At 36.8% G+C, this 24,651-nt stretch overlaps 4 protein-coding genes across 5 annotated transcripts; 1 reads left to right on the plus strand and 3 right to left on the minus strand.

Annotated features, from left to right (window-relative positions):
- The first annotated feature begins 168 nt into the window (after positions 1 to 168).
- On the plus strand, positions 169 to 1,976 carry LOC131799641 (uncharacterized). Of its 2 annotated transcripts, none has more exons than XM_066170346.1 (4): positions 169 to 221; positions 630 to 851; positions 1,075 to 1,176; positions 1,839 to 1,976. In XM_066170346.1, exons 2-4 carry the CDS (start codon positions 680 to 682, stop codon positions 1,973 to 1,975), a joined length of 411 nt encoding a protein of 136 aa, XP_066026443.1. In that variant the 5' UTR covers positions 169 to 221; positions 630 to 679; the 3' UTR covers position 1,976. The 2 variants fall into 2 exon arrangements, with proteins under 2 accessions (XP_066026443.1, XP_058973326.2); XM_059117343.2 differs by having other exon boundaries at positions 192 to 221; positions 656 to 851.
- A 491-nt stretch (positions 1,977 to 2,467) lies between these two features.
- On the minus strand, positions 2,468 to 10,967 carry LOC131799657 (anoctamin-10). Its single transcript, XM_059117357.2, has 13 exons — positions 10,753 to 10,967; positions 10,579 to 10,623; positions 9,561 to 9,686; positions 8,809 to 8,998; positions 8,092 to 8,270; positions 7,208 to 7,507; positions 6,075 to 6,208; positions 5,171 to 5,313; positions 4,871 to 5,004; positions 4,633 to 4,704; positions 4,051 to 4,175; positions 3,224 to 3,391; positions 2,468 to 3,117 (listed from the first exon to the last, which is right to left on the minus strand). The coding sequence occupies exons 1-13, from the start codon at positions 10,921 to 10,923 to the stop codon at positions 2,952 to 2,954; spliced, it is 1,953 nt and encodes a 650-aa protein (XP_058973340.2). The 5' UTR covers positions 10,924 to 10,967; the 3' UTR covers positions 2,468 to 2,951.
- A 505-nt stretch (positions 10,968 to 11,472) lies between these two features.
- On the minus strand, positions 11,473 to 12,996 carry LOC131799662 (membrane progestin receptor gamma-A). The gene has a single exon (XM_059117360.2). It carries the CDS (start codon positions 12,889 to 12,891, stop codon positions 11,899 to 11,901), a length of 993 nt encoding a protein of 330 aa, XP_058973343.2. The 5' UTR covers positions 12,892 to 12,996; the 3' UTR covers positions 11,473 to 11,898.
- A 2,485-nt stretch (positions 12,997 to 15,481) lies between these two features.
- On the minus strand, positions 15,482 to 18,491 carry LOC131799654 (uncharacterized). The gene is made up of 2 exons (XM_059117354.2): positions 17,567 to 18,491; positions 15,482 to 17,022 (listed from the first exon to the last, which is right to left on the minus strand). The coding sequence occupies exons 1-2, from the start codon at positions 18,297 to 18,299 to the stop codon at positions 16,178 to 16,180; spliced, it is 1,578 nt and encodes a 525-aa protein (XP_058973337.2). The 5' UTR covers positions 18,300 to 18,491; the 3' UTR covers positions 15,482 to 16,177.
- Between the last annotated feature and the right edge of the window lie 6,160 nt (positions 18,492 to 24,651).

Below are 24,651 nucleotides of genomic sequence, written 5' to 3' on the forward strand. Positions count from 1 at the left end.
CTGCGGAAGGACTGGAAGAAAACTCCGATTTTAGCCGAAATCGTTCGGTAATAGCTTTCGTCTTACTATAAATAATTTGATTGGCTCAAGTTTTTCCGACCTTACCGTCGGTTACTACCGATCGAAAATGGCGGGAAAAACGAGCCGCAGAGCGCGGGGATTCAAGTGCAAATTTCCAGAGAGGAGGAAAACGGAATTCCATTCTTCAGTGTTCTAGACAGGTAACCATCAATTTTCGGTTATTTTTTTTTAAGGGAAAAAAACATTTCGTCTAACAATTTACCATACCGTTCATTTTTCGCAAATAGATGTCCCTCCTCTGAATTTATATCCCGTTTTAGGAATACAAGTCTTTGAAGTACGGATTACCTGGAGATTCTCCTTAATTTAAATCTAGCGAACTGATTCCATGGCTTTTACAAGTAGCGAGGACGGCATTTTTCACTTTCTTCCGCCTCAAATTTCTCGCGAACAATAAGAGGACCTCAATTAAAAAACACTAGTACTAAAACCCCGCGCAATTAAAATACTCCGTGGAAAGAACTCTATTAGTGACATGCCGCAAACTTGGAATCTGCATATTTTAGTTTAAATAGTTTCGTGTCTTTTGTGTTTATTCCTTTATATAGCTTATAAAGCATATTACTCTACACAGAAGAGTAAACTGAAACCATCTCAGATGACTGTACCATTCAGTTACACGCAGTCTCCGTTTCTGTTTCATCACGTTCCAAATTCGCCATTTTTGTTGTCAACTAGGAGACCTGCGACACAATCACCAATCCCATTGGTTCCCGACGTCGAACTCGCGAGAAACAACAACTATTCTTCAAATAATGTACTTCGAAATGGTAAGCCTAAGTGTAAAGAAAAGTTCGAATCTGTGCAAATGCAAGAAAGTTTAAAGAAAGCCAAAGGGATTGTGGCAAGAGAACAACTCACCCTTCCCTACGCCCTTGGTGTTACTCTTCATTAAATAAAGGAAGAAACGTTTGTACCTTTTTATACATTGGAAAGAAACCAGCTGTCTTGCAAGCTAAGTTTTGCAATTGTTCACTTTTCTTTTTCTGACAGGAACTTTTCTTTCTCCCACACCTGTAGTCCCATCTAATTCCAATCCAACAACACCACAAGCAACTCCAACCAGGATAAATGCTTCTTCTGATTCACAAAGAGGTAAACTCCAAACTTTCAAAATAAATTATTTTTTCTATATGGCAAGGTAGTCCTGAGTTAAATCGAAACCTTTTGATTGGTTTCCACTCAGTCCTTGGTTTTGTTTGCAAAAGCCAATAAATTCAAGATAAACAAGTTTGGTCCAAGTGCCATGTAATAAACCACTTACTGACTGCACTTGTTCAAGCTGTACTGCCATGACCTCACTGGCCAATATTCCTCAGTACAGTCCTCACACATGGTTAGTGCAAAATTAGTAAAATTGATAGAGTCAGCAATAATTGAGCTCCTTTGTATTTACTATGAAAAAAAACAACCACAAGGAAAGGACAAGGGCTTGAAATATGGACCTAAGTATTGAACTGCACTCATGAAATGGTAAACACAGGGTAAGATCCATTGTAACTTCCATAGTTGTTAGTTTTACATCAAAATGTTATATCTTTCAAATCCCTGAGCAAAAATGGTTTTTAGCTTTTGCTTTTATTGCAGTGTCAAGTAGTTAAATTGTGTGGCTAATGGCTTCCACAAATTTTAAGTTCATCATTTGAGTACTCTTATGGGCACATGCACTGGGTCAAAAGTTTAGTTTAGATCTTTTTGGGCAAGAGTCAACCACTGAACTGTGACATGAGAAAGAAGTACCCTTGCATTTTTTCCAGAACAAGTTGTTCCACATTTCTCTCCCATGATGGAAAATAAATCACTTAACAGAAAGGAAAGGAGGCTGGATATGTCACCAAAGCAGGGCACAGTTCCAGAGATTAACCTGTTTTCAGGGGAAGAAATATTTGCTTGATGGCCATCCTGACCCTTCACACATCTCCCAATTGTACCTTGTGAAAAAACAATTTTTAACATCGAGATCAGGATATTGTATGGTTCTTAGCTTTGAAACAAATCAACATTAAATTTGGTTTTACTCAACTAAATCTGAGGTTAGATATTGCATGCATATTTACAAAAATTTTGTTGAATGTACAGTTCAGTCAGAGTTTTGGATGTACATTATGCAACAGTAAGTTATACAATGTTGGGCATTAGATAAAGAAGTTTGAATGAGTAACAACTGCACTTTCATGAAAACCTAAAATTTGGAATGTAATGGTAATCATTCAAACTTGTTTTTATGAATTAGCCTCTGTTCCAACTAACAAAAACAGAAAATTGGGGCAAACACAATGTAAAATATTTATGCATACTGTCAATAAATTATCTTTAATTCCAACTTTATTTGGTGTATTGCAGCACATACTTTGGTCTTACAAATACAATTAATTGAAGTTCTTGGATATTTTTGTTACAGACTTTTATGAGTAACTTTTTTAAACGCAGTGTACTGAATATATTTCCCACAAATTGTGCAGCTATAAATAATTTTAATGAATTGTTGAATAAATTACCCACAAAAAGAACTGTTTGAAATATTAAATTTCTATTTATTATTTCTAATATCAATATTTCTTGAGCTAGCAATTAGAGATTCATGCTTTATCTGAGAGAAAACATCCAGGAATATAAACAAAAACAAACTGAAAAAACTTGACCTAGAACTAATAAAGAGCAATGGAAAATGATAAAGCACAGTGCATTAAAACTTTGATCATTGTGTCAATGAGTTAATTACTACAGTGTATTAGTCCAATTAAATATTGCATTCTACCTAATTAGATACTAGATTTCCTGAGTTTCCAAGTGTGTTTAATACCAGCAGACATCAGTGGAGTCACATGTTTGAAATTGAGAAGATAGCCAAACTGTTCAAGCCATGTTCCCTACTCAGTTTTCTGTTTTCTCTTCTTCTCTTCTTGTGCTTTCTCATAATTTTCTTTGGCAACTGCAATGCGTACCCACTTGGGTTTTTCAGACACCAAACATCTTGCTATTACAGCACACAATATCAAGAAATGCTCAATGCAAAACACAATAGCCACAACATACCTGAAAAATGAAAACAAATTGAGATTTCCAAGTGCAAATGAATAATATTAATACAGAAAACAATGGGAAATTATGTGTTTCTTATGATCTCATTCATCCTACTTACCTTCCATATCCAGAAACAATGAACTGATCATTGTCAATGGTCTCATACATCCAGGGACACCAAACAGCAAGTTGTTCCGAAGAAAATCCAACAATTAAACTGTTTGTAAGCATGGAGAGGACCATCATCTGGTAAAGGACATTGTACCACACACCAATATTGGATACCCTGCGAAAGGACTTATAAATCTTAGCTTAGCAACCACACGGAGAATTCTAAGACAAGATATTGAGGACTTCTTTTTAATGACTTTTGAAGTGACCAAATAGAGAACTTTCTTCTCTTCCTGGATGAAATTATTCCTTGCCACACCACTCTTACAAAACATTCACTCATACAGCAAACAATGTAGACAGCAAATGTGTTTAGGCATCTTTAAGCCTTTAACTCCAAGATCTCATTAGTAATTCTCTTTACAGTCTACCATACAATTCTTATGATGTCAATTTGGAGAATTTGGTATTGAATCAACTAATAATCCCCTAATTGATATTTTACTTTATTCTCATAACTTCTATGCTGATATTGTTTTGATATTGTAAGGAGAAATTCTCTCCTGGTCACTCATGGGAGGTAAAGAGTTGATAAGGAAACAAGGAGCTCCTGGGGGACAGAAGGGACAAATGTCACTCAACAGCTGACCAGTTGCAGTACAGAGGCCTGGGGCTAACTCAAGTTATTTTGCAGGATAACAATAAATTGTTTCAGTCTTCATTAGTTCGAGCCAACAGACAAGTGAAAGACAGTTTGAATTTTGAGAATTTAGAAGTTCTGGGATACTGTGTGCATGTTCATGTTGACCTGCAAGGAACTAACCCTGGACATACCTTCTTACTCGTGGTCGTTGACACACATAAAGTAACTTGAACAAATCAGCCCTTCCCTCTATGAACAAGAACACGATGCTCACAACAGCAGCAAGTGGAAATGCAGAGGCAAACAGTGTCACATACTAGTGAATTAAAGAAATTGCTGATTAATTGCTATTGAAATTGCTGATCCTAGAAGTATGCAGTACATGTGTCATATATGAACTTTGTGATGGGCCTTGCTCACCATAGAGTTTCTGCGGCTCAGTGGTAGAGTAAGGGAGCACAGAATTTGAACATCTGTGGTTAGATTCCTCATGGGGACTCCGAATTTTTCTTTGTCCCACACTTGAGACAAGATGAAAAACATCTTTCCCATTTCTTTACCAAGCTCAAAACTTACCTTCTCTCTTATTCTAATAAATTAATAAACATACTTGACTTAATTTTTCCATAATATGTAAAATTTAAAAGTCAGGAATCAGTGAACTATTAGAATTTAAAATATACTCTCCTTTTTCATGTTTTTTGTACAATTACCTAACTTTATAACCAGATTAATTCTAGTCCTAAACAGCTAATTTGAAAAACTATACTTACCCCAAACTGTACAACCATTTCCAAATAATCATCAAACTGTTCATATTCCTCTAAAACAATGTCCCGCTGAGCCTATCATCAGAAAGATGTGCTAATTAAAATTAAGACCAGACAACCAGTAGACCAAAAATAAAATTAAATTGCATCAAAAACAAGGAAAAATTAAATCTGAAGAAAACTTGTAGCTACTTTTGCATTATAAATGGTAGATAAAGGATGAACAGATCAGTGCATTCACCTGAGAAGGAATAAATGTTTTCTCTTCTGAATCCTTTTTGCTTTTAGCATAATCTCTCTGTAATTTCCATACATGACCTTTCTCTGTCAAATATGGGAGAATTGATTCTGTTACTAGGCGACGAATTTCATCACCTAAGAAAAAAACAGAAAGGCAAAAAAGTTGGTGAATCTAAATATTGAATCAGTGGAAATACAACTGCAAATAATCCACTTTTTGCTCAAATGACATTCCCAATCCCCCCCCCCCTCACCCAAAAAAGTGTATCCCAAAGGGGTATAACTTCACTCACATACTTACCCCAAAACAGCCCAACAAGTTCTCTCCTCAGAGCAACAACATTGAGCTGGTAGAATGCAATGTAGAAGAGAGGAAGAAAGCAGTCAAAGACCTCAAACAAGACACGTTTTATTATAAGAGAGTTGTCCCAATCTTTTTCAGTCCTGTAAAAAACAAGAGAAAATTATACCAATTGAGTTCTTTCTGTAACAAAGTACAAAATTGTGTTCCATTGTGGAACAGAAAAATCACCCAAGATGAATAATCATTCTGTCCATTGCCATATCTATTGCTTAACCCTTTGCACCCTAATATCAGAATACACATTCTCCTTAGTGTTCTCTTGATACATTTCTGAGCTAACAAAGAGAATTCATTTCACAATCAAGAGATTCTTTAGTTGATCATTTCCTTTATTCTCATAACCTCAATGTGTGATTCATGGTGATACTGTGAGGAGATATCAGATGCCAATCACTCTTAGGTGTCAGAGGGTTATTTGCAAAAAGTAATTTAGATTCCTAGCACTTAATAAATAAACATCCTTTTCATCAAATTTCATTTATATCTCAATATGTCTCAACCCTTTAAGTCCCAGTAGAGACCCAGACAGAATTTCTCCTTACACTATATGTATGATATCAAGCAGACATGTAATGAGAATAAAGAAAGATATAAACTAGGGGATTATTGGTTGATCCAATTTCAAATTCTCCAAACTAACATCACATGAATTGTATGGCAGACAGTAGGGAGAATTACTGATGAAATCTTGGGAGTTAAAGGGTTAAACACCTGCCATTCCTTGTCCAGGTTGTAGAGAACAACTTGGCCATAGTTTCTATTGCTTTAAATCATCTTATGCAGCTAAAGTTTTTTTTGTATATTTGTGTAATAATTTGAGAAAACAGGTTCAAACCATTACCTATGATTTTCCAGATCAGTACAAAAGTGTGCCACAGAACGGTACAGTTTGTTCAAAATATTGATAACCACTGAATGGCCAATTGTAGGGATCAGGTAACCATAGTACTTGTTATCAGCTGCAAAAATGTGGCCCTTATAATGATAATAATAATAATAAAGAAATTATTAAATGATCAACAACAGTAAAACAAAAAAAGGAGACTTATAGAGCACTTTTCATTCCACCCCCTCATACAAAGGCTAACCCTGAATACACCCTATTCTTCAAACTGTTTTCCATACAGTTCTCATGGTACTGACTAGGAGAATTTGTTTAACAATCAGAGCTTATTAGGTTGGTGATCATTTCCTTTACTCTCATGACTCAACAGGTAGTATTACTTTTATTATTTTATGAACATAAAGGGGAAATTAGAAGCTGGTCACTCTTAAGGTTAAAAGGTTTGAATACAGTCCATAACCTTTTTTTTTGATAGGAGTTTTTGTTACAGAAGCAATAAGAGATTACATTACAATAGTTAAAAAGATTTCTGGAGTTACCTTAAGTTAATTATAGGATGGGAAGTTTTCAGGATATTCAAGGTGCAACAGAGTGGCAGAAAGCAGAAAATTCACAAAAGATCTACATGTACAGTTTTCACATTTTGCAGAAATGAATGAAAGAGGGAGGAATATATGAGAAGCCATGATAATTTAAGAGATTATAAGAGAAGTCTGAATAATTTAATGTCAGACAAGGTTTCCATTAGCTAAGAAATTTAGTAACTGAGATTCAACAATTTTATGTTCTTCAATTCTCAGATAAATATTAATAGCTGAGTAGTGTTAGTTTGAAATATGATGTTTTGATCAGTGAATTTCCATATGCTAAATACAATTTATTTCCAAAGATCAAAATAAGATAATGTACTGTACACTAACTAACACTTACAACTAAGATAACTTGATATACATAAATTTAATAATGGGAAGATGGATAAGTAAAATGCAGTTAAAAATTTTCTCTTTGTTTAAAATCTTGTTTAAATTAAGATTATGATTAATACAAACAAAGTAAATTACAAACAAAACTAGTTTGGACAAACATTTCAACCAAGAATAAAAGTTCACTCAAACAGCTCAGAAACTAACCGGTTCTGCAAAGTAAGCAAAGGATGCAATGTAGACAGGACTCTCTTTATCCTTGATGTATCCATTGAAGTTCAATGAACACAGCATTGCACCAATAGCCAACAGAAGGACTGGTAAGGTCAACATGAAACTTAAACCATAACGTAGCCATCTTTTCCATCTGGGAAAATACTTCTCTGGTTTGCCAGTTATAGGACTGGGCCGTATTTCACCAGAAAACTCAGGACGAAGTAGTTCTAAGTGTTCAAGGCCATGTGTTCGCCACAAAAAAGAATATTCTGATTCTTTTCTTTTCCATACCTGATAGTGAAATAAATTGATGTTTAATATTTAACAAATGATCCTACAAATGAGCAATAATTAGTGAGCTGAATGGGAAAAAAATTGCTTGAAGAATTAAAAGAAATGACAAGTTCACAAGGCCATATACTGAAAAAATTAATTTCCTGACATGTCAATAAGTAATTGGTAAATTTACCCCCCTTTCATTGCTGAAAGATTAATTAGTAGCTAAAATAATTTAAGAAATTAATGTTCTGATAGCTTTTGTAGAGAAGTTTGATGGTAAATTTGTATGTTTTCACAATTGACATTATCATAATTGTAAAACCTACTTCACGTTAAGTAAAGAGTTAACCTTTCCACTCCCAAAAGCAATTGACTAGTAACTTCTCCCTTTAACACCAACACATCATCCAGCAAACAGGTAATGAATGTTAACTCAAACTTATCAGGTAGTTGTTATCTTGATCAAGCACCAAATTCTTGTAAATAAATTGCAAGGAAATATGTAGCAGCTGGAAAGGAGAATCAAAAGTCAGATCTTGGGAGTTCAAGGGTCTCAGGAGAGGCCATGATCTAATTGATTATCAAGTCTTACTTACTGTCAGAAAGCTGATTGCCCAGAAAGCCATTAGAACTTCATACAATGGTAACAGAGGGTTGTCATCCACAGTGACACCAGGTGGCTTGAAGAAATACAACAGGACTCCTGCAAAAGCTATTGGCACTAAAGTCCAGGTGAAACATGTCATCCATCCAAAATAAAATGCTACATTTTCTCCTACAAAAAAAGTTACAGATTTGTTTAGAGTGGAACCAATTTTGCTTAGCTTCCTCAAAGACAGATAAATGCCCCTGACACATTAAAAAAAAAAAGCCCAACAAACAAACAACAATAATAACTTTCTCCGTGAATAATATGGAACGTAACAGTGTCTGAAAGATATAATCTTGAAGGGGAAGGAGTGGGGCACTGAGGATAGTATGATAGGGACATCAAGGATCATAGGAACAAAGCAGGAAACTGGATAAGATATCTACAGACACATTCATAGTATAAAGATATTGAAATGGACAGCTCTTGGTACTGCATACTTCTGAATTAAAGATATTTCTCCCTTTTAAGAGGGTCTATTTTTATAATCAAGACAATTATCAATGTTATTTTTCACAGGCAGATCATGGGTCCTATCCAGTAAATTCAACACGTACATACATCATATTCATTAGTCTTACATTTCATTTCAGATTGGTACAGTTACCAATAAACATAAAATCAATCCTAACATAATATTCATTTGATAAAAGTTCACTTTTACCATAGTAATCTCTAATTTCTTGCAAGGGACAAACAATCACATTTTGTTTCATTTTGTTCCATATTTTCTCTTGTTCATGGGGTTGATGAAGAGGCAAAGCAGACTCAAAAATTGGTGGCTTGGAATGCAGCAAGTCTGTAACAAATGAACCCTCCCCTCTGAAAGTAACACCAAGAGACTTCAAATGTTCCTAACAAAGAGGAAATAAAGTAAAGCAATTCATGGTTCTCACCGGTGAGACACAATTTAAGCAATAGCAGAAATGAAAAAAAATCAGGCTTTGATAGGAGTTGAACCTGCGCCTCCCAGATACTATTTGGGTGCTACAACCAACTAAGAAACTGAGCTACCAAGCCACACACTGGGAGCAGCACATTTTAGAGGGTTCTTCTTTCTCGTGGAAGAATCTGATCATAATTTTATTTTTTACTTTGAACATTTAAAATTAAAAAAAAAAATAATTGTAAACAAAATGATAATTTAATGTAATTTAATGTCACACAAGGTTTTTATCAGCTAATAAATTTCATAATTGAAATTCAACAATCATGTTCTTCAATCCTCAGATAAATAAATACCTGAGTGCAGCATTTTTGCCAGTCATCAAAATAAAAAGCTGCATTGAGTCATTGAAACACACCTGACAAGAGCTGGTACCATGCACTGTTCAAGGAGTAACCACAATCTGTGGCAAACTTACCACAATCATTGTTATCTATGGTCCAGAAAAACATTATTTAGGATCAACTTACCCTGTTATACTGCACAGACTCCAAGCAAATCTCAAGCAGATATGCTCTTTCAGCTGGAGTGAAAAATGTTTCCTGATTTTCATTTCCAACATACTCACTAAGCCTTTCAAAAACAAACTGGCAAATCTGTGAAAAAAAATTGTGAAAGTTGCAGGAATTTCAAGTTCATCAATCCTGTGAAATTGTTTTCTTCTAGTTCATTGTTACTGGCAGACAATAGATAGGCTTGATAAAGGTACCCTCTTGTCTGCCCCCTCCTGTTACCTACTACTTTTTTGGGGCAGGAAGGATAAAAAGTGGCCTTTTCTAGGCTCTCAGTAAGTGGGCACCGGAAAAAGAGTGGAAAAGGAACCAAAATTGGTTGTGCTTGCCTGATCCTACTGTTTTTCACTCAAAGGAAAGGGTAAAGCCAGCTTAAGTATACATTAAAAGCAAAAAGAAATAAATGAGCCCTTGAATCAATTGGGGTTGGGAGAGAGGGGGGTTAGGAGGCCTGTTCAGAACAGAAAATGAACTGCACCCTACAAGTGCCTCACATTGGGTGAAAAAAACAAACTCGAGTCATTACGGGTGTGGCAATTAAGAGGGTACTCGGGTGTAAGTAACCCCCCTCTTTGTCAAGAAATGGGAACTTACTGCATTAAAAAAGATTAATTACACCCTACCTGTCATCACTATCATCATCATCATTAGTACTGCCTTTACCATTATTTTGTGGCGGAAAAGTACAAAGTACAAACTTATCGGTACAAGTTAAACAATTCTGACAGTTTACACGCACTAGTTTGTTGCAATATATCTCAGTCGGATCTGGGAAATATGACATTATTGCCTCTCCAGTTAAACTCAATAATTTTAAAGGAACAAAAAGCATAATAACTCTCCAAAAGAATCGATATTTCTAGGATACACGAAGTATTAAAACGTGGCCTATGCTAACATTGGTCATTAATATTAAACAAGAATAAAAAATTCTGCAGTGCATCCACTTGCAAACAACCACGATAAACGTTCTTACCTTGTTTTCAGCTGTTGCTGTTTTCTCCAAACCGGTCTCTTCCGCCTAAACAAGAAGTTTTCTACTCAGTAATTTTTCTTGTTCCTTAACGGTATCGAAGGCCCAAATAATTTTTTAAAAATACCCTTTGAGTAAAACAATTTGTTCGATATCTGACCTAAGCACCAGCCTCACCTTCTGTGCAAGGACATCGAACTGAGCGCCGATGGTCAGTAAAGTTTTCCCTTCAAATTCCTCTCGGGTTACGCTAAACTTTGCAGAATTTAGGCAGTCGATGATATACTGTTTTATGTCTTCTTTGTGACATTTTTCCGAGAAGCAAACGAGAAACTCCCCGACAGTCATGTTTAGATCTCTAGCTTCTAGCTTTAATTTGGGATACAGCCAAAGCAGTGTCACGCTTTACATCGTGTGACAGACTAGTCAAGGATTACCTTCCCTCCCTCCCTCGGATAGCATCTTAAGACTCGTCTGCAACCTAAAGGAACGAACCGTTATTTAATTTGGGATCTTTTCAGAGAGGAAGACTGTAACAGAGTATGGTATTTCTTTTAACTTTTTAACTTTCTGTCAGTGAGCTTAGACCGCATCTCTTCGCCAAAAGAAAACAGAAAACTTCATCTCCAAAGGTACTAAACTAAAACATTTCAGTGGCACAATTTTGGCAGGAACGACAAAATAAATTAAAATAAAAGGGTACGGGGGATAGCCGAGCAGAAAATTGAATATGATATAAATTATGATAAATGGATGGTCTAAATTAACGTCACTGGCTGCGGGTATTTTATCAAGTTAAGCTATCATTTGGCGGGTACTTATACCTGGAACCAATTCCATTCGAAATCAAGTCCCATGTTCTTATGACAATAAACTGGTTAAATATACACTGGCAGATTCATCTTTGTTCGTTTATTTCTCAAATATTAAGCCGACCAAATTTTACTAACTTACTCTAAAGAAACATTTCTTCCAACAAACAACGTTTTTCTCAATTTATTTCACCAAGAATGGCAAAATTCTATATTTCCTGTCAACTTTTCTCTTCAAAAAGCGATTTCATTTTAAACTAGATTTGTATCAATTGAAGTATTCCCTGTTAAATGTTTTATTACCTGCGAGCTCGAAATTCAGTGATATTGTGACTGTCTTAAAAGCGTTTCTTTTGAAAAATGAAAAGTCACAAACACTTCTCAAAGCAACAAAAGACTAATGAATAGAAGTATTCTAATTTCATTCAAAGTTTCATCTATCGAATCCCAAAGCTACGGAAGGTTGTAACACAATCGATCGAAAAATAAAACGCGTAACATCTTTAAACAGTTATAGTGATTTGTGCTCTTCCTCCTTGTTCGATCGAAGACTCTTACCAAACCATAACACTATACCGCAGTTAATTACACAAATAAACACCATAAGACCTAAACTGTTCCCAAATGTTGCAATTGGGAAACGCTCCAAATCGTTTCGTCTCGATTCCATTTGGATTTGAATGGCTGTGAATTGATCCGCTGCCCCAAGAGCAGTGAAAACATGGAGGAAGTGATGGCTGTGGCCAACTAAATCGAACACACCGGGTATTAACCGCTCAGGCATTCGCGACATGTTGGCTAACGCAGAAATTAGGTAGAAGACCGAGTGACGTCGGAAATAGGAGATGGCGAGCTGCTCTTCCGGCGCATCAAACTGGGATGGTGAATCCACAAATACACGATGTAAATATGGGAAACTGTTGAAGAAAAACGCTAGCACAAAGCAAAGCGTGCGAATAACGTATTTCATCTTAGGCCATCTGTGCCTCGAGGCACAACAGGTGAAGGTTGAGAAAACGGAAATTAAACATGAAATCGCTAGGAAAGCGCTACAGGAATTGAACAAAGTGTCACTACTTTTCAGAGAGCGACTGTAGAAGTAGAATGCTTGTCCTGCTCCGACACTGTAAACACTTATTGCTGAATAATCGAAGAAGAAGCAAATGTGTCGTACTCTCGGAGACATGGAGTTGAAGAGATGTGCTCCAGAACTCATCAACAAAAATCCGCAGATTCCAATGGCAAATGACAGCAAAGGATACACATAAGCGTCCTTGATAAGAGAATATTTCGAGAATAAGAAGGCAAAACGTACCAGGAAAAGCAGAAAAGGGACAAAGTGTGTCCAAACGTTGACAGTTTCGTTCAGTGGCAAGAAAGCACTCTTCACACAATCCATCGCCGTACTGTAAGGTTTGCGATAGCCAGAACAGATGAACATTTCGCGGAATTGAGCGGGAACTTCATCCGAGCGCAGGCCGAACTGTTGCCGTTTCTTCTCCATTTTGGCTTAGTAGCTAAAAATAATTTTACAATTCTTTTCAGGGAACTCGCGTGGTACAACTGATAATTTGGTCTCAGTTCATGGTGTGATACTTCAGTTTTTTATTTCAAGCCGGTGAAATAATTCTTCGCAGTAGTGCTGCACGTTCATTGGCTGATATTTAATATTGTGGTTTTCCTTTCATGAATAAATTATGCAATAATAATTAGACAGCGTCTCTTTTTGAACTACTTGATCTTGCTTTCTTGAAAAAAATGTTGCATATCAATAACATAATTCAAACTTGTGAATTTCCTTTTTTTTATTTTTTTTCTCTTTCTTGCAATCCCAAACGTACTGAAATATACAAATGTTTTGGGTACATGATTTTCCAGTGAAAGAATAAATTGGCCTGGACTAATGGAAATTTGGATCAAAGAACAGAGGTAAATGTCAGTTAGGTTGACCAAACCTTCCAAATTAAATAGAAAAATCTTGGGAAAAAGAGTGTCACCAATGACCAAGTTGTTAGTACTTTCAACCACTAACTGTAATCAATTTTGAGCAAAGAAAGGGGAACAGGCTGGAAAATCAGGGTTTTCACACTGTTCTCTTCTTGTCTCCAGTGGTACTAGTGAGGAAAATTTGTGTGACAAATTAGGAGCTTTTAAATTGTTGATAATTTTATTCATTCTTATGACCATTAGATTGATTCAAGCAAGTTTATTGGAGAAATTTGCAGTCAGTCACTATTAGGAATCTAATCATAAATAATAACAATTTTCTCCATTGTGATTGGTTTTAAAGACTCCTATTTTCCACAAGTTCACTTGCTAAGTTTTTATTGGACAGTTTGTTATCAGACAGTTCAATAAGCCAACCACACTCAAAGTTGTAGTTTGAATCAACCAATCACAACCTTGGTTTCAATCACCATAGAAACAGTGCATAGACTCCTAAATTTGGGCTTCCTTCAAAATGGAGATTTTTTTCCCCCTTGAACAATGACAATATTTTAGAGGACCAGTGATTTTGTTTATCCTATGGCACAAATGTTTATGCCAACAGTCCAGATTGCAAATCTTGGCTATTCTTCTTTTTTCAGAAATTGTAACTTTTATGATTAATTGGTAATAATACTTTATGTCCTCCAATTCAGTCTGTAATCATACTTGTAATAAACAAATCAGACTCCTGCTACACAGTCATCCAGTTTTGTTATCACTCATATGATTATAGACTGAATTGGACTCTACTCAGTCCTATTACCATTACAAATAGTGAAGAAATGCAAGTGCAGAAAAAATTGTGTGAAAAAAGTCAAATAATACCGAGTACAAATGGCATGTGAGTTGAGTGTAAATATCCTACAATATTGAAAAGTTGGTTGTTTTGTACTGTAAAAAAACCTGTTTAACAGGTCGGCTATGCACACTATGGATATCAACTATAGCAGTTGGATAATAAACAACTTTTTAAGTCATTTTGGTGTGAATTACAACTGAGTACTTTCACTCCTTGTTTGTATTTTGACTTGCCCTATGGACTCAGTAAAATACAGCCATGACCAGTAAAAATACAAAGTGATATACGCAAAAACTACTAAGAAGGTATATTTACATATCTGCAACTATGTATCATGATTTGTCAGGGTTTCAAACACTTGAAAAAAATAAAAGTCATTTGGTTTTCTCTTTCTTTTTTTTGAAAACCCTGATGAAACACTTGCACTCATTTTTGAAATAGTACATCAATAATTTTTTTCCCTCCTTTAGAATCTAAAACAATATCACATAGAGTTCTAGCTCTAGCTTTTGTAAATTTAGCTATCCTTCAACCATTACTATCTACAAATTATCTGAAATATTTTCATTACTGTAACTATATAATGCCACATCTGAGCAAAGTTATTCCTTGTTATTCCCTTCCTAATATATTTCTAAAAATCACTATTTGTCTGTAAATCATTTTGCCTTGATTGCATGCATAATATATGTGAATTTAGCACAACAAAAATTGAAAAAGTACCTACTTTGAACAGGCCCTCCCCCCTCAAAAAAAAGCTAAAAAATGAAATAACTCCTCTAATAATAACATCTCCAATATACATTCAACATTCTTCATGTTCTTCATTGGGTGTTGTCATGTAACACACTATCTGGTAGGAAAGGGGAATAGGTTTTTGCCATGGAAAGACCAAAAAACAGTTGCATAGGAGGCTTCTGAGGCACATGATTGGTTATCACCAGCCTGATCGAACATGAAAAGCTCCAGAGAATATCCACATTATACTGGTAAGTCTTTTCGGATAGTACTCATTAATGGTGGAACTTTCACATAAATTTCTGCTTCGACAAAAAGTTGACTACCTACAGCTAAGATGAGGCTGAGGCTGAGGCAATTCATATTGCATCTCCACCACAGTTTTTTTGTCATAGTTTTGATTAACACACTTTCACTCCTTCCAAGATATCATTAATAATTCTCCTTACTGTCTACAATACAATACATATGATGTCAGTATTTCAGTATTAAATCAACTAATAATCCCATGATTGATATCTTCTCTATTCTCATCACCTGCCTGCTTGATATTGTATTGATATTGTAATTGGATAGTACTCATCAAGTGTGGGTGCTGTTATCATGCATTTCACGAAGCAAAAAGTTTGAAAGTATATAACCAATCTGGTTTTTTTGTCATAGTTTTGATTAATTGGTAACAGGATTTAATATCATCCAATTCTGTCTGTAATCATATGCCTAATTGAAAAATTGGACTCATACTTTTTGGTCATTTGATTTGTTAATCACTTGTATGATCACAGAACAAATTTGACTCCACTCCGTCCCACTACCAGTACTCATTGATATTTCCCTTTGTTTTCATTCTCATTCTGTCTTGGTCACACATGGGAGTTACAGGGTTAAAATAAGTGAGCCATATGAGGTGGTGTGCTCCTGCTTAATAATCAGGCTTGTGGACTCACAATTTAGTCAAGGGCCTTTTTTGAGCCCTGGCTGTTTCATGGTTTTGCATGTTGGGTGAGACACTTTCTCCTCTCACAAAGCTTCCCTTCATCAAGGTGTATAAACATGTTCAAGCAAACTGTCAAAATATCAATGGGTAACCCATGACAGAGAAGCATTCTCTCCTGCAGGAAAAAGGATACTCCTAAACACTACCTCGTGCAGTGTTAGGGCCACTACCTCCATACAACATAAACCAAACATGTAGTGTAAAACACTGCAACATGTAATGTTCAACAAAAATCTATTCTCCACCCACAGAGGAATGTCGGTCATTTTATGTTGAGTTACACTTGCATTTGGACTTCTTTGAACCTTTCTTCAACTTTACCTTATCATCAGTCTCAGGCAGTTCAATTTTAATTGTACCAAGGTCAACAGACCGTGTGAGAAGCTGAATCATTGTTTTGAACATGTCTTCAATATTTCCAACATCTAAAGCACTGACCTCTAAGTAGCTTAGCCCATGACATTTGGCAAGCTCTTCACCCTCCTCACGAGAAACTTTGCGATTCTCTCCTTGGTCGATTTTGTTGCCAATGAGAATAATCAAAGCATTAGTTTCAGTGCAGTAAAGGCGAGCTAGGTCAAGCCACCTGGAAATGTGCTGGAAAGTTTCACGATTTGTTACATCACACACCAGAAAAATGCCATGTACTCCACGAAAATACATGGCTTGCACTGCAAAGAACTGCTCTTGTCCAGCAGTATCAACTACTTCTAAATGTACAAACTTGGAGCCATACTTAAAGGACTCAATGTCAACTTCTAAGCCTATGGTCATTGTACTCATAAAAATGTCATATGCAGGGTTTCGAAAGCGCTGAAAAAGGCATGACTTCCCCACTCCCCTATCGCCTATGAAGAGGATCTTAAATTTGTAGTCATAACTGGGTTGACGCTGCACCTTCTCAATTACAGCTTCTTCATTCATTTCATAAGACTCAGAATGCCGCACTAGGTTCCACTTGTGCTTCTCTAATTCTATTTTGATATCTTTAGCAGATGGACGACAGCTGCTGTCATTCTCCAAACACCTGAGTACTAAACTTTGTACTAAATGATCTCCCATCTCGTTGATGTCAGCTTTGCGACGTTCATGTTCACTAACCTTCTTCCCGTCTGAAAGAAATTAACATAACAAAAGAGTTACATTAAACTCTTTGCAAGAAATAACTGACAATCACTTTATTGACACACTTTATTGTAAACTAGGCATTTTGAAAAAATGTTCCTTTAGGCAGGAATTTAATGGTACTAGAGTGTGATTTTGTTGAGTTATTAGAAAAAAGATAAACAATGAACTGCTTGTGATGATGCTCTAAAAGCAAGATGGCTATTAGGCCACTTGAGTAGAATACTAGGACATCATGTGTGTGTGGTACATACAATTTCAGTTGAGTGAGGGCAACAAGTTTGTCAACCACATTTTGACATTAAAATCATATTGTTGTCATGGGCAACTGGCTGTTTTTCCAGTAAGGACATGTCTATGGGCCTCTTTTGGCAGGTTTTCACCTGTGATGGTTGGCAATGCACAGCCATTAATTAAGACTCAGTTACCTCTGGAAACGAGGAAGGTTGCCCATGATCAAACAGTAATTTTATGACCAAAACCCCATCACCAAACATTTATTGCACATCACTCAACTAATAATCATAATACCTTTGGTAATTGGAGAAATTGGCCAGACTTTAGGCTCATGACCAACAGCCATGGCCAGTAACATGACACCAAAAGAAAATATATCCACTTGGGTACCATACTTTGCATCGTTCACGATTTCAAAATTCTCCATAGCTGGATATGTTTCTGGTGCTGCATAAACTGGTGTGCCTCGCACGGGAGTTGCATACATTTCGTACCCTTGGACAAAAACTTTAGCCACGCCCATGTCCGCGATCTTGGCAGTGCCGGTATCTGTTAGTAGGATATTTTTTGTCGCCAGGTCGCGATGGACAATTGGATTTTCTAAGCCATGCATAAACTGAAGACCTTGAATCACGTCTAAGGCTATGCATATCAGATTAATTAGTGGGACTTTTGGGGACGACTTCGATTCTCTAATGAACCTTTCCAGATCACAGTGCAAAAGTTCTGTAATAATTATAGGCAATCTTCCCTTGGGAAACACAACTTCATGGAATTTGACCACGTTCGGATGATTGAGTGACTTGAGGGCATCCCATTCTCGCTGGAACTCTTCTCTAAATTGGGCGATCATTTGGCCGCAGCTATCATTAGCGAGAACGGCGTGAAACCTTTTCGCTGCCACTTCTTTTCCTTTCCATATAGCTTTGTACACTTTTCCATACGATCCCCTTCCAATTTCTCTTTCTAGCACAAGGTCCTTCACATGAGACTCGAGTGACTCTCCCTCGGCTTGTTCCTGATTCATGCTACGAGTTCGTAACTGCCGGTTCTTTCTTCTTACAGCGACGACTTCCGAAACATGTTGGGCAAACAAGATAGTACAGATTGTAAATTAAAGGCAAATAAAGTGAGATTTTCCGAGTATGCAGTTAAAAAGACATTAAATTAAATATTTTTAGCTAATATTTCGCATCTTTTAGTGTGTCCATGGACGCCAAAATCGAAATATACCATCGCTATGCATTCTGGTTAATGTTATGTCACGCACCTTACCCGGACGAAGTAAAAAAAACAACAACAACAAGAAACTAGCAAAGAAACCTGTCGAGTTCCCCTTTTTGACTAACTTTTAGCCATTTATTGTTTCTACCTCACATAATGGTTAACTTTCCTTGGAGTCGAAGGCGTGATTCGCCCAAAAATTTCCGATAGCGTCTCTATATTTCCGAACGCCACCTCGAATGATTACAATGGTTAAGGTTGCGCTCCATTTAAATTTTAATCATGAAACGAAAAAAAATTATCACAGAAAAGTACGATAATTCGATAATTTTCTCGTATTCGAGCGAGTCTATTATGTTTTATTAACTTTGATAAGACCACGCCCTTTACCAGGGCATGCGCATAGACAAGAGAATATCAAGTAATTTAGTGTTAACAACTGAGTTGAAAACGTAAATTAGCCATCGTAAAGGGTAAAAAAGCTGACGTTTCGAGCGTTAGCCCTTCGTCAGAGCTAATGAAGGACTAACCCTCGAAACGTCAGCTTTTTTACTCTTTACGGTGGCTAATTTACGTTTTCAACCCAGTTGTTAACACTAAATTACCTGCTATACTCTCCTACCGACGCAGCACCACAGTTTCTTTAGAAACTAACCCCCTTTATTCAAGAGAATACCAGTTGATATTCTCTTACCCATGTGCATCCAAGATAGAGAAGGAGACTACCCTCCAAGTGAGGCCGAGGAAGGATAGAAGAGAGAGCTGCCCTATTTGCGACGCATAGCTAAGAATTTCAAAGTGGGGATTACATGGACGAATTTTATTGCACCTTACGTGAGAGGCTAATACCGCTCCTTTATCTTGTTTATTGGCAAACCTGAATTCATGCAGCGAAAAGGACCGAAAAATACAGCGAATAAGCGCCCACGTTCTAATAAGCACCCTCCCCCGATTAAGTGCCTACTCTTGGGCCGTAATATTAAACAATCGCCCCCCATGAACAAGCGTCTTTTCCCTCCTTCTTCACTTTATCAAATAGTAGGGATACGAATTTCTAATAGGGATCCCAAATTTCTTGATATTTCTGCATAAACGATGCTTAAAACCTTTATTTTTCGTTCTTCACAATAATTAATGACATCGGTCAAGAAATGTTGCCTGAAACTTAGCTTTAAAGAGTTGCTCGCTCCCAAATCTAATATTGGCAAAATGTATGAATAATTCAAATCTAACGCAACAAAACACATGGTTCATTCGACCTCTTGCCTGACGATATGAGGGAACTTGAACGAAACTAGCTCTTTTAATTGTATTCTCAGAGATAAACACTGAAGAAATTCGCATACATTGAAGTTTTCTACGAAATCGTTGACTTTCCCGTGCTTGATATGTCCTTGAACCTACATTTTGCTCAAAATTGCTCTGAAAAGCAAAATTGTTATGAAACGCAAAAATCTCTCGAGGTTTCTAGAACCGCAAAAAGTTGCTCCAAACGCCAAAAGTTTCTGTACGTGACATGGTTCCAGGTACGTGACTAGAGTCTCTTACAGAACCCCACCCAATCGTGTTCCACCCATCTGGCGCCCCCCATGACTCAGTCACTCCTCATCTCCAAACGGACGTGATATAATAGCCAGGATGAGAACGTTGAGGAAGATGTCGATTAGAATATTTATTTATATTTCAGTCAGAATGTCGCGCATGGCTTCTCTTACAACGCCACACCTCAACTTCAGCATAACGTATGTGAGCGGCGGCGTTGAGTACCAAATGGAAAGTTAAATAATTTGCCATCGGGGTTTCCGTTCTCAAACCACACAAATTTTGGTGATTTCGCGTTGTTGTTTTGCAAAGGACGTGCTGAGCTATTGTTCTGCCCAGTATGTCTTTTGTACTGCCACGTCCTCGTTGGCGTCACCATAATGGTTTGCTTAAGGTTCCTAATGAGAAAAAATCGGGTCGTGGACCGTCCTTGCCCGTTTAAGATATCACTTTAGCAAAGTGATCGAGCAATTTTCTTTCTAAATATAACTTTCCGTTTAGCTTGAGGCCACACATCCGGCTTTTATGACCTGTAATTGGATCTCTAAGTCACCCACTCACTCAATAATGTCACCTTTTTTAAAAAGATATAACCCGATCGTATTTTCTGCTTTCCGTTATATCTTTTTTAGCTGAAACATAAATAAGTCAGTATTTGTTAAAGGAAGGCGTCATTGCACAAGACTTGACGCCTACTAGAAGTAAAGGGATCGAACTTAGAGTTATTAAAGTTAGATAGCGGAAGTGTTTAAGCTATTAATTCTACAAATCGACTATAGACCAATCATGCGCAGCTCGCATAGAACTTGTGCGTGTTCCACTGAACATTCAAGGGCGCCATCCATTAATTGAATTATGTAGTGATGCTAAACGGTAACAATCAGAGTAACAGTCGCTAAAAAGTTTTTTCTTAATGATTCAATCACATAAAAAAAATAAACTTCCCGTCTTGAGGATCTATACATTGTATTGTTTATTCACGGCTAGGTAAGAACTTAACTGGTCAATTTGTGGCTTCATGGCACTATGAATGGTCATTTTCATCGAAAAATGCTCCCTTGGTTGGAGTCAATTAGATCTTTGGTGAAATCCTTACATCCGGTTTGTTTTGGAGATCACGCGAAATCAGCTAAGTCACGCTTTTCAATTAGAGATATTAGGCGAACGCTTTTCTATGACAATTGTAATGCAGACATTTCCACACCAAAAATGTTTATTTTTACATGAGTCCTATCCACTTTTCTTTCCGGTTAAATTTTCAGTTTACAAGTACTCGTCCGCCAAGCGCTGACACTCACGACAACCTCGTTAAGTACACCGCTCAAAAATTTAATTACCCGGCCGAGCTGTTGGATCTGGACAATCCTTTATTGCCTAAAGGTAAAATTACCCGGATGGCCGAAAATTACTTAGTGCTGATCAATTATAGAAAATACTTTTAATCTCTTTCTAGGGGTATTTAATGCAAATCAGATTTCCCCCTATTAGGAAATTTATTGAGTGTTAACCGAGAGTTTTCCGGTAACTGAATCCTGAAAGGCCGGTGACTTCGGCTAGAATCCAACCATGCACGATCTTGTTTCGAAAATTATTTTTTCAAAACTGGAAAATATATACTGTATATTCTCATTGAGTTTTAATAAACTTTTCAAAGGAAGCAATGTTTTCTGACATTTCCTTATTCTAGAATATTTCAATTAGTACTAATACTACACAGGGGTTAGACTGACTCCCTCGGTGCAGAATGTTTGTGTTTGATGAGGGGCAAATTAATAGAGATAAAGAGTAAATTGGCCTTATTCCAGGTTTCCTAAAACTCCGCCCACGATGCTTCGAATTTTTTTTTTTTTTTTTTTTTTTAACCAGACTAGAGTCGAATGAGAGGAAATCGGCCTTGCATATACAAAACTTGAAGTGAGGAAAATAAAAACTTCTATTCATTTCAGTCGTTATCGGTATCTGCTGAATGTGATATTCAATATATTTGTCTTTCTTTTGACATTTTTACCCGATTTAAAACCCGTCCTGACAGATAAGCCGTCTAAAATAATCTTTATCTCTGGTAGCAAAGAAGGAAAGCAACTCGATTTCTACTTTTTAAGTTTCACTGCTTCTTTTCAGAACGCTGATTTCTTTTTTAAGATAAAAAAATAAAGATGAACACAAATCAACAAGCGGAAATTGCAAATTATGCGATGATTTAAAGTTGTAATAAACGACTGTGAATATATGAAAGTCATATATTTGAACTGCGGATAAAGACGTAAACATGAAAGCGATCTTTGCAGTGATAAACCGGCACTACTTGAGCAGTAGTGAAATTAAGGCCTGAAAAAGAAATCCAGGCCTCTACGGGATTTGAACCCATGACCTCTTCGATACCAGTGCAGCGCTTTACGAAGGTTTGAAGTTGTATTTGGGAAAAAAGAAGATATTCCATGCAAAAAATAACTTGCTTTGGAGCGTTCACGCAAGTGACTTACCTCGAGCGAGACTGCTCCGCGCGATTCGTGTGCTTGCGTGTGAACACGTTTGGCGCGTGCCAGTGTTATTTTTCGCGCCGATTTCATAGTCAGCAGGATCAATTGGGAGTTCAAGGCTAAATTATTGGATTATGAATGAGCTGAGTGGAAAATTGAATATTCGAAGTTAATAATATGAAGAATTAATCATGTTCTTCTCTTGCGAAAGGTTTCCGTTCTTATTTGAAGTCTGCAGCCTACTTTCGTGCCAGCACTGAGCTATCTAGAATAATGTTATATGGCGGTTCGTCTTCGGAAGGGCTTCAGAAAAGTACTCAATTAGTTTCCTATAATATCTTGGGTTATTTTGAGGATACGAGCTCCTGGACCTGTTGGCGGCTTCTGACAATAGCATTCTTTCTATGCCCGCTTGCTTTTGGCTCGATGTAACAAAACTTTTCAAACACACGATTAACAGGAGCCTCTCCGACTCTTGCATACATTGCCTCATTTGTGTCATTTGTTCAGCGGCCCAGTATGGCGTACCAAACGCCACGCGATTCCAGATTTTTCAAAAAGCGTCAATCAAGTTTCATAAACATTGGAAGGGTTTAATCTATAATTTTCCTCTACGAAAAAATTCATGGATGCACCCAAAATAGACCTGGAAGAACTCAAAACATGCCGGTTACCTAACCGATTCACAATCCACTAAATTGGTTTTTAAGACATCGGCTTTTCGATAACGCATGCTCATGAATACTGCTCTTAAGAAGATTACTGGTGATCTGTTACGACAGCAGGGGGAACGTTTGAGAAAAATAAAATTATTCAGCTCTTGTTGACAGTATTTAAAACTCCATGGAAAAGTGGAAAGCAAATAAAACTTACTTAGCGCACTTTAGTCCTCTTGATGGTGAAAGTGGGACTGTTTGTCGAGGAAGATTGTTTGTCTCCCTTGAAACAAGGAAAGCACTCAGTGCTATTTATTCTTTTAAACGCGTGTCGTAAAATGGCTAGCACAAGTGGTGTGAAATGTATATAGAATCTTGGAAAAAAGAGAAAAAAAGCGCTTGATTTATAACAAAAAGGAATTTCAATCAAAAAGTTTCTATTTCCTCGAACGCGACGAGAATAACTTAAAATTGACATACGAAATAAACAGAAAAAACGCCAGCCTTCTGACTCTTTTTGCTATCCATTAAGAGCCGTTATGGCGATGGTTTTGTGTTATAAGGATTACGTGAAAGGCACTTTGCGTATTAACAGGCTGGAGGTCACAGGCTACCCAATCAAGCCGATTCGATTAAGCGGTTGTGTTTATTTGTGCAAGAATTATCCGAAGTAACTCAAACGATTCGAGCATACGTATCGCAGGCCATGGAGCTAAATTTAACATGATGTTTAAAAATGGAATGAATTGTGACCCTCGCAGTTAATTTTTGAACAAAAAGTGAAGGGCGTTATGCGGGAGCGTGACTCGTTTTAAGTCCAACAGAAAAACTATGTGTGCTATCTGATTAACCAGAGTTTTAAGCTAGACAAAAATTGCTAGAATCTTAGAGCCATATTGTCGTTGTAAAGGTTGCAGATCGAGAGGGGAAAGAGAAATGGCGCCCCTAGAACAATTGTGAATCTTCTTACCAAATGCTCTAATATAGATTAGAGATTAAGTCATGCTAAAGTCGGTAAGGACAGTACTTTCTTTAAAAACTCTTGGGGGATCGATCCAGAAGGATTTGCGCGTGATCGTAACTTTCCCTCCCAACTTTATTCGTATACATATCCATATCTCCTTCATTTTATCATGTTTACGGCGGCGTTTTTGTCGGATAGATTTATTTGATTTGTCTTTTGAATCCTGTCATGAGTGAAATTACACAGTATGTCTAAATGACAGTTAGGGCATAACTTGACTTTTTTTTGGTGATAGGCTACAGCCATCTGTCAATTAATCCGGCCATTTTATCAGCTAAAGTCTTGGTATTATATGGGTCGGCATATTTCATTTCATAAACTCATGACATATCAGGTAGTATCGATTTTAACTTGTTGACAAGAAAATACTCCGTGGAAAATAAATTCGAACTTTCTCGCCGGAGGTGTAGTGAGCTGACACAGAAGTAGTGTGAGAAATCTTATGGTGCAGTG

This window comes from Pocillopora verrucosa, chromosome 7 (genome assembly GCF_036669915.1).
Source record: "Pocillopora verrucosa isolate sample1 chromosome 7, ASM3666991v2, whole genome shotgun sequence".
In the NCBI taxonomy this organism is placed as follows: domain Eukaryota; kingdom Metazoa; phylum Cnidaria; class Anthozoa; order Scleractinia; family Pocilloporidae; genus Pocillopora; species Pocillopora verrucosa.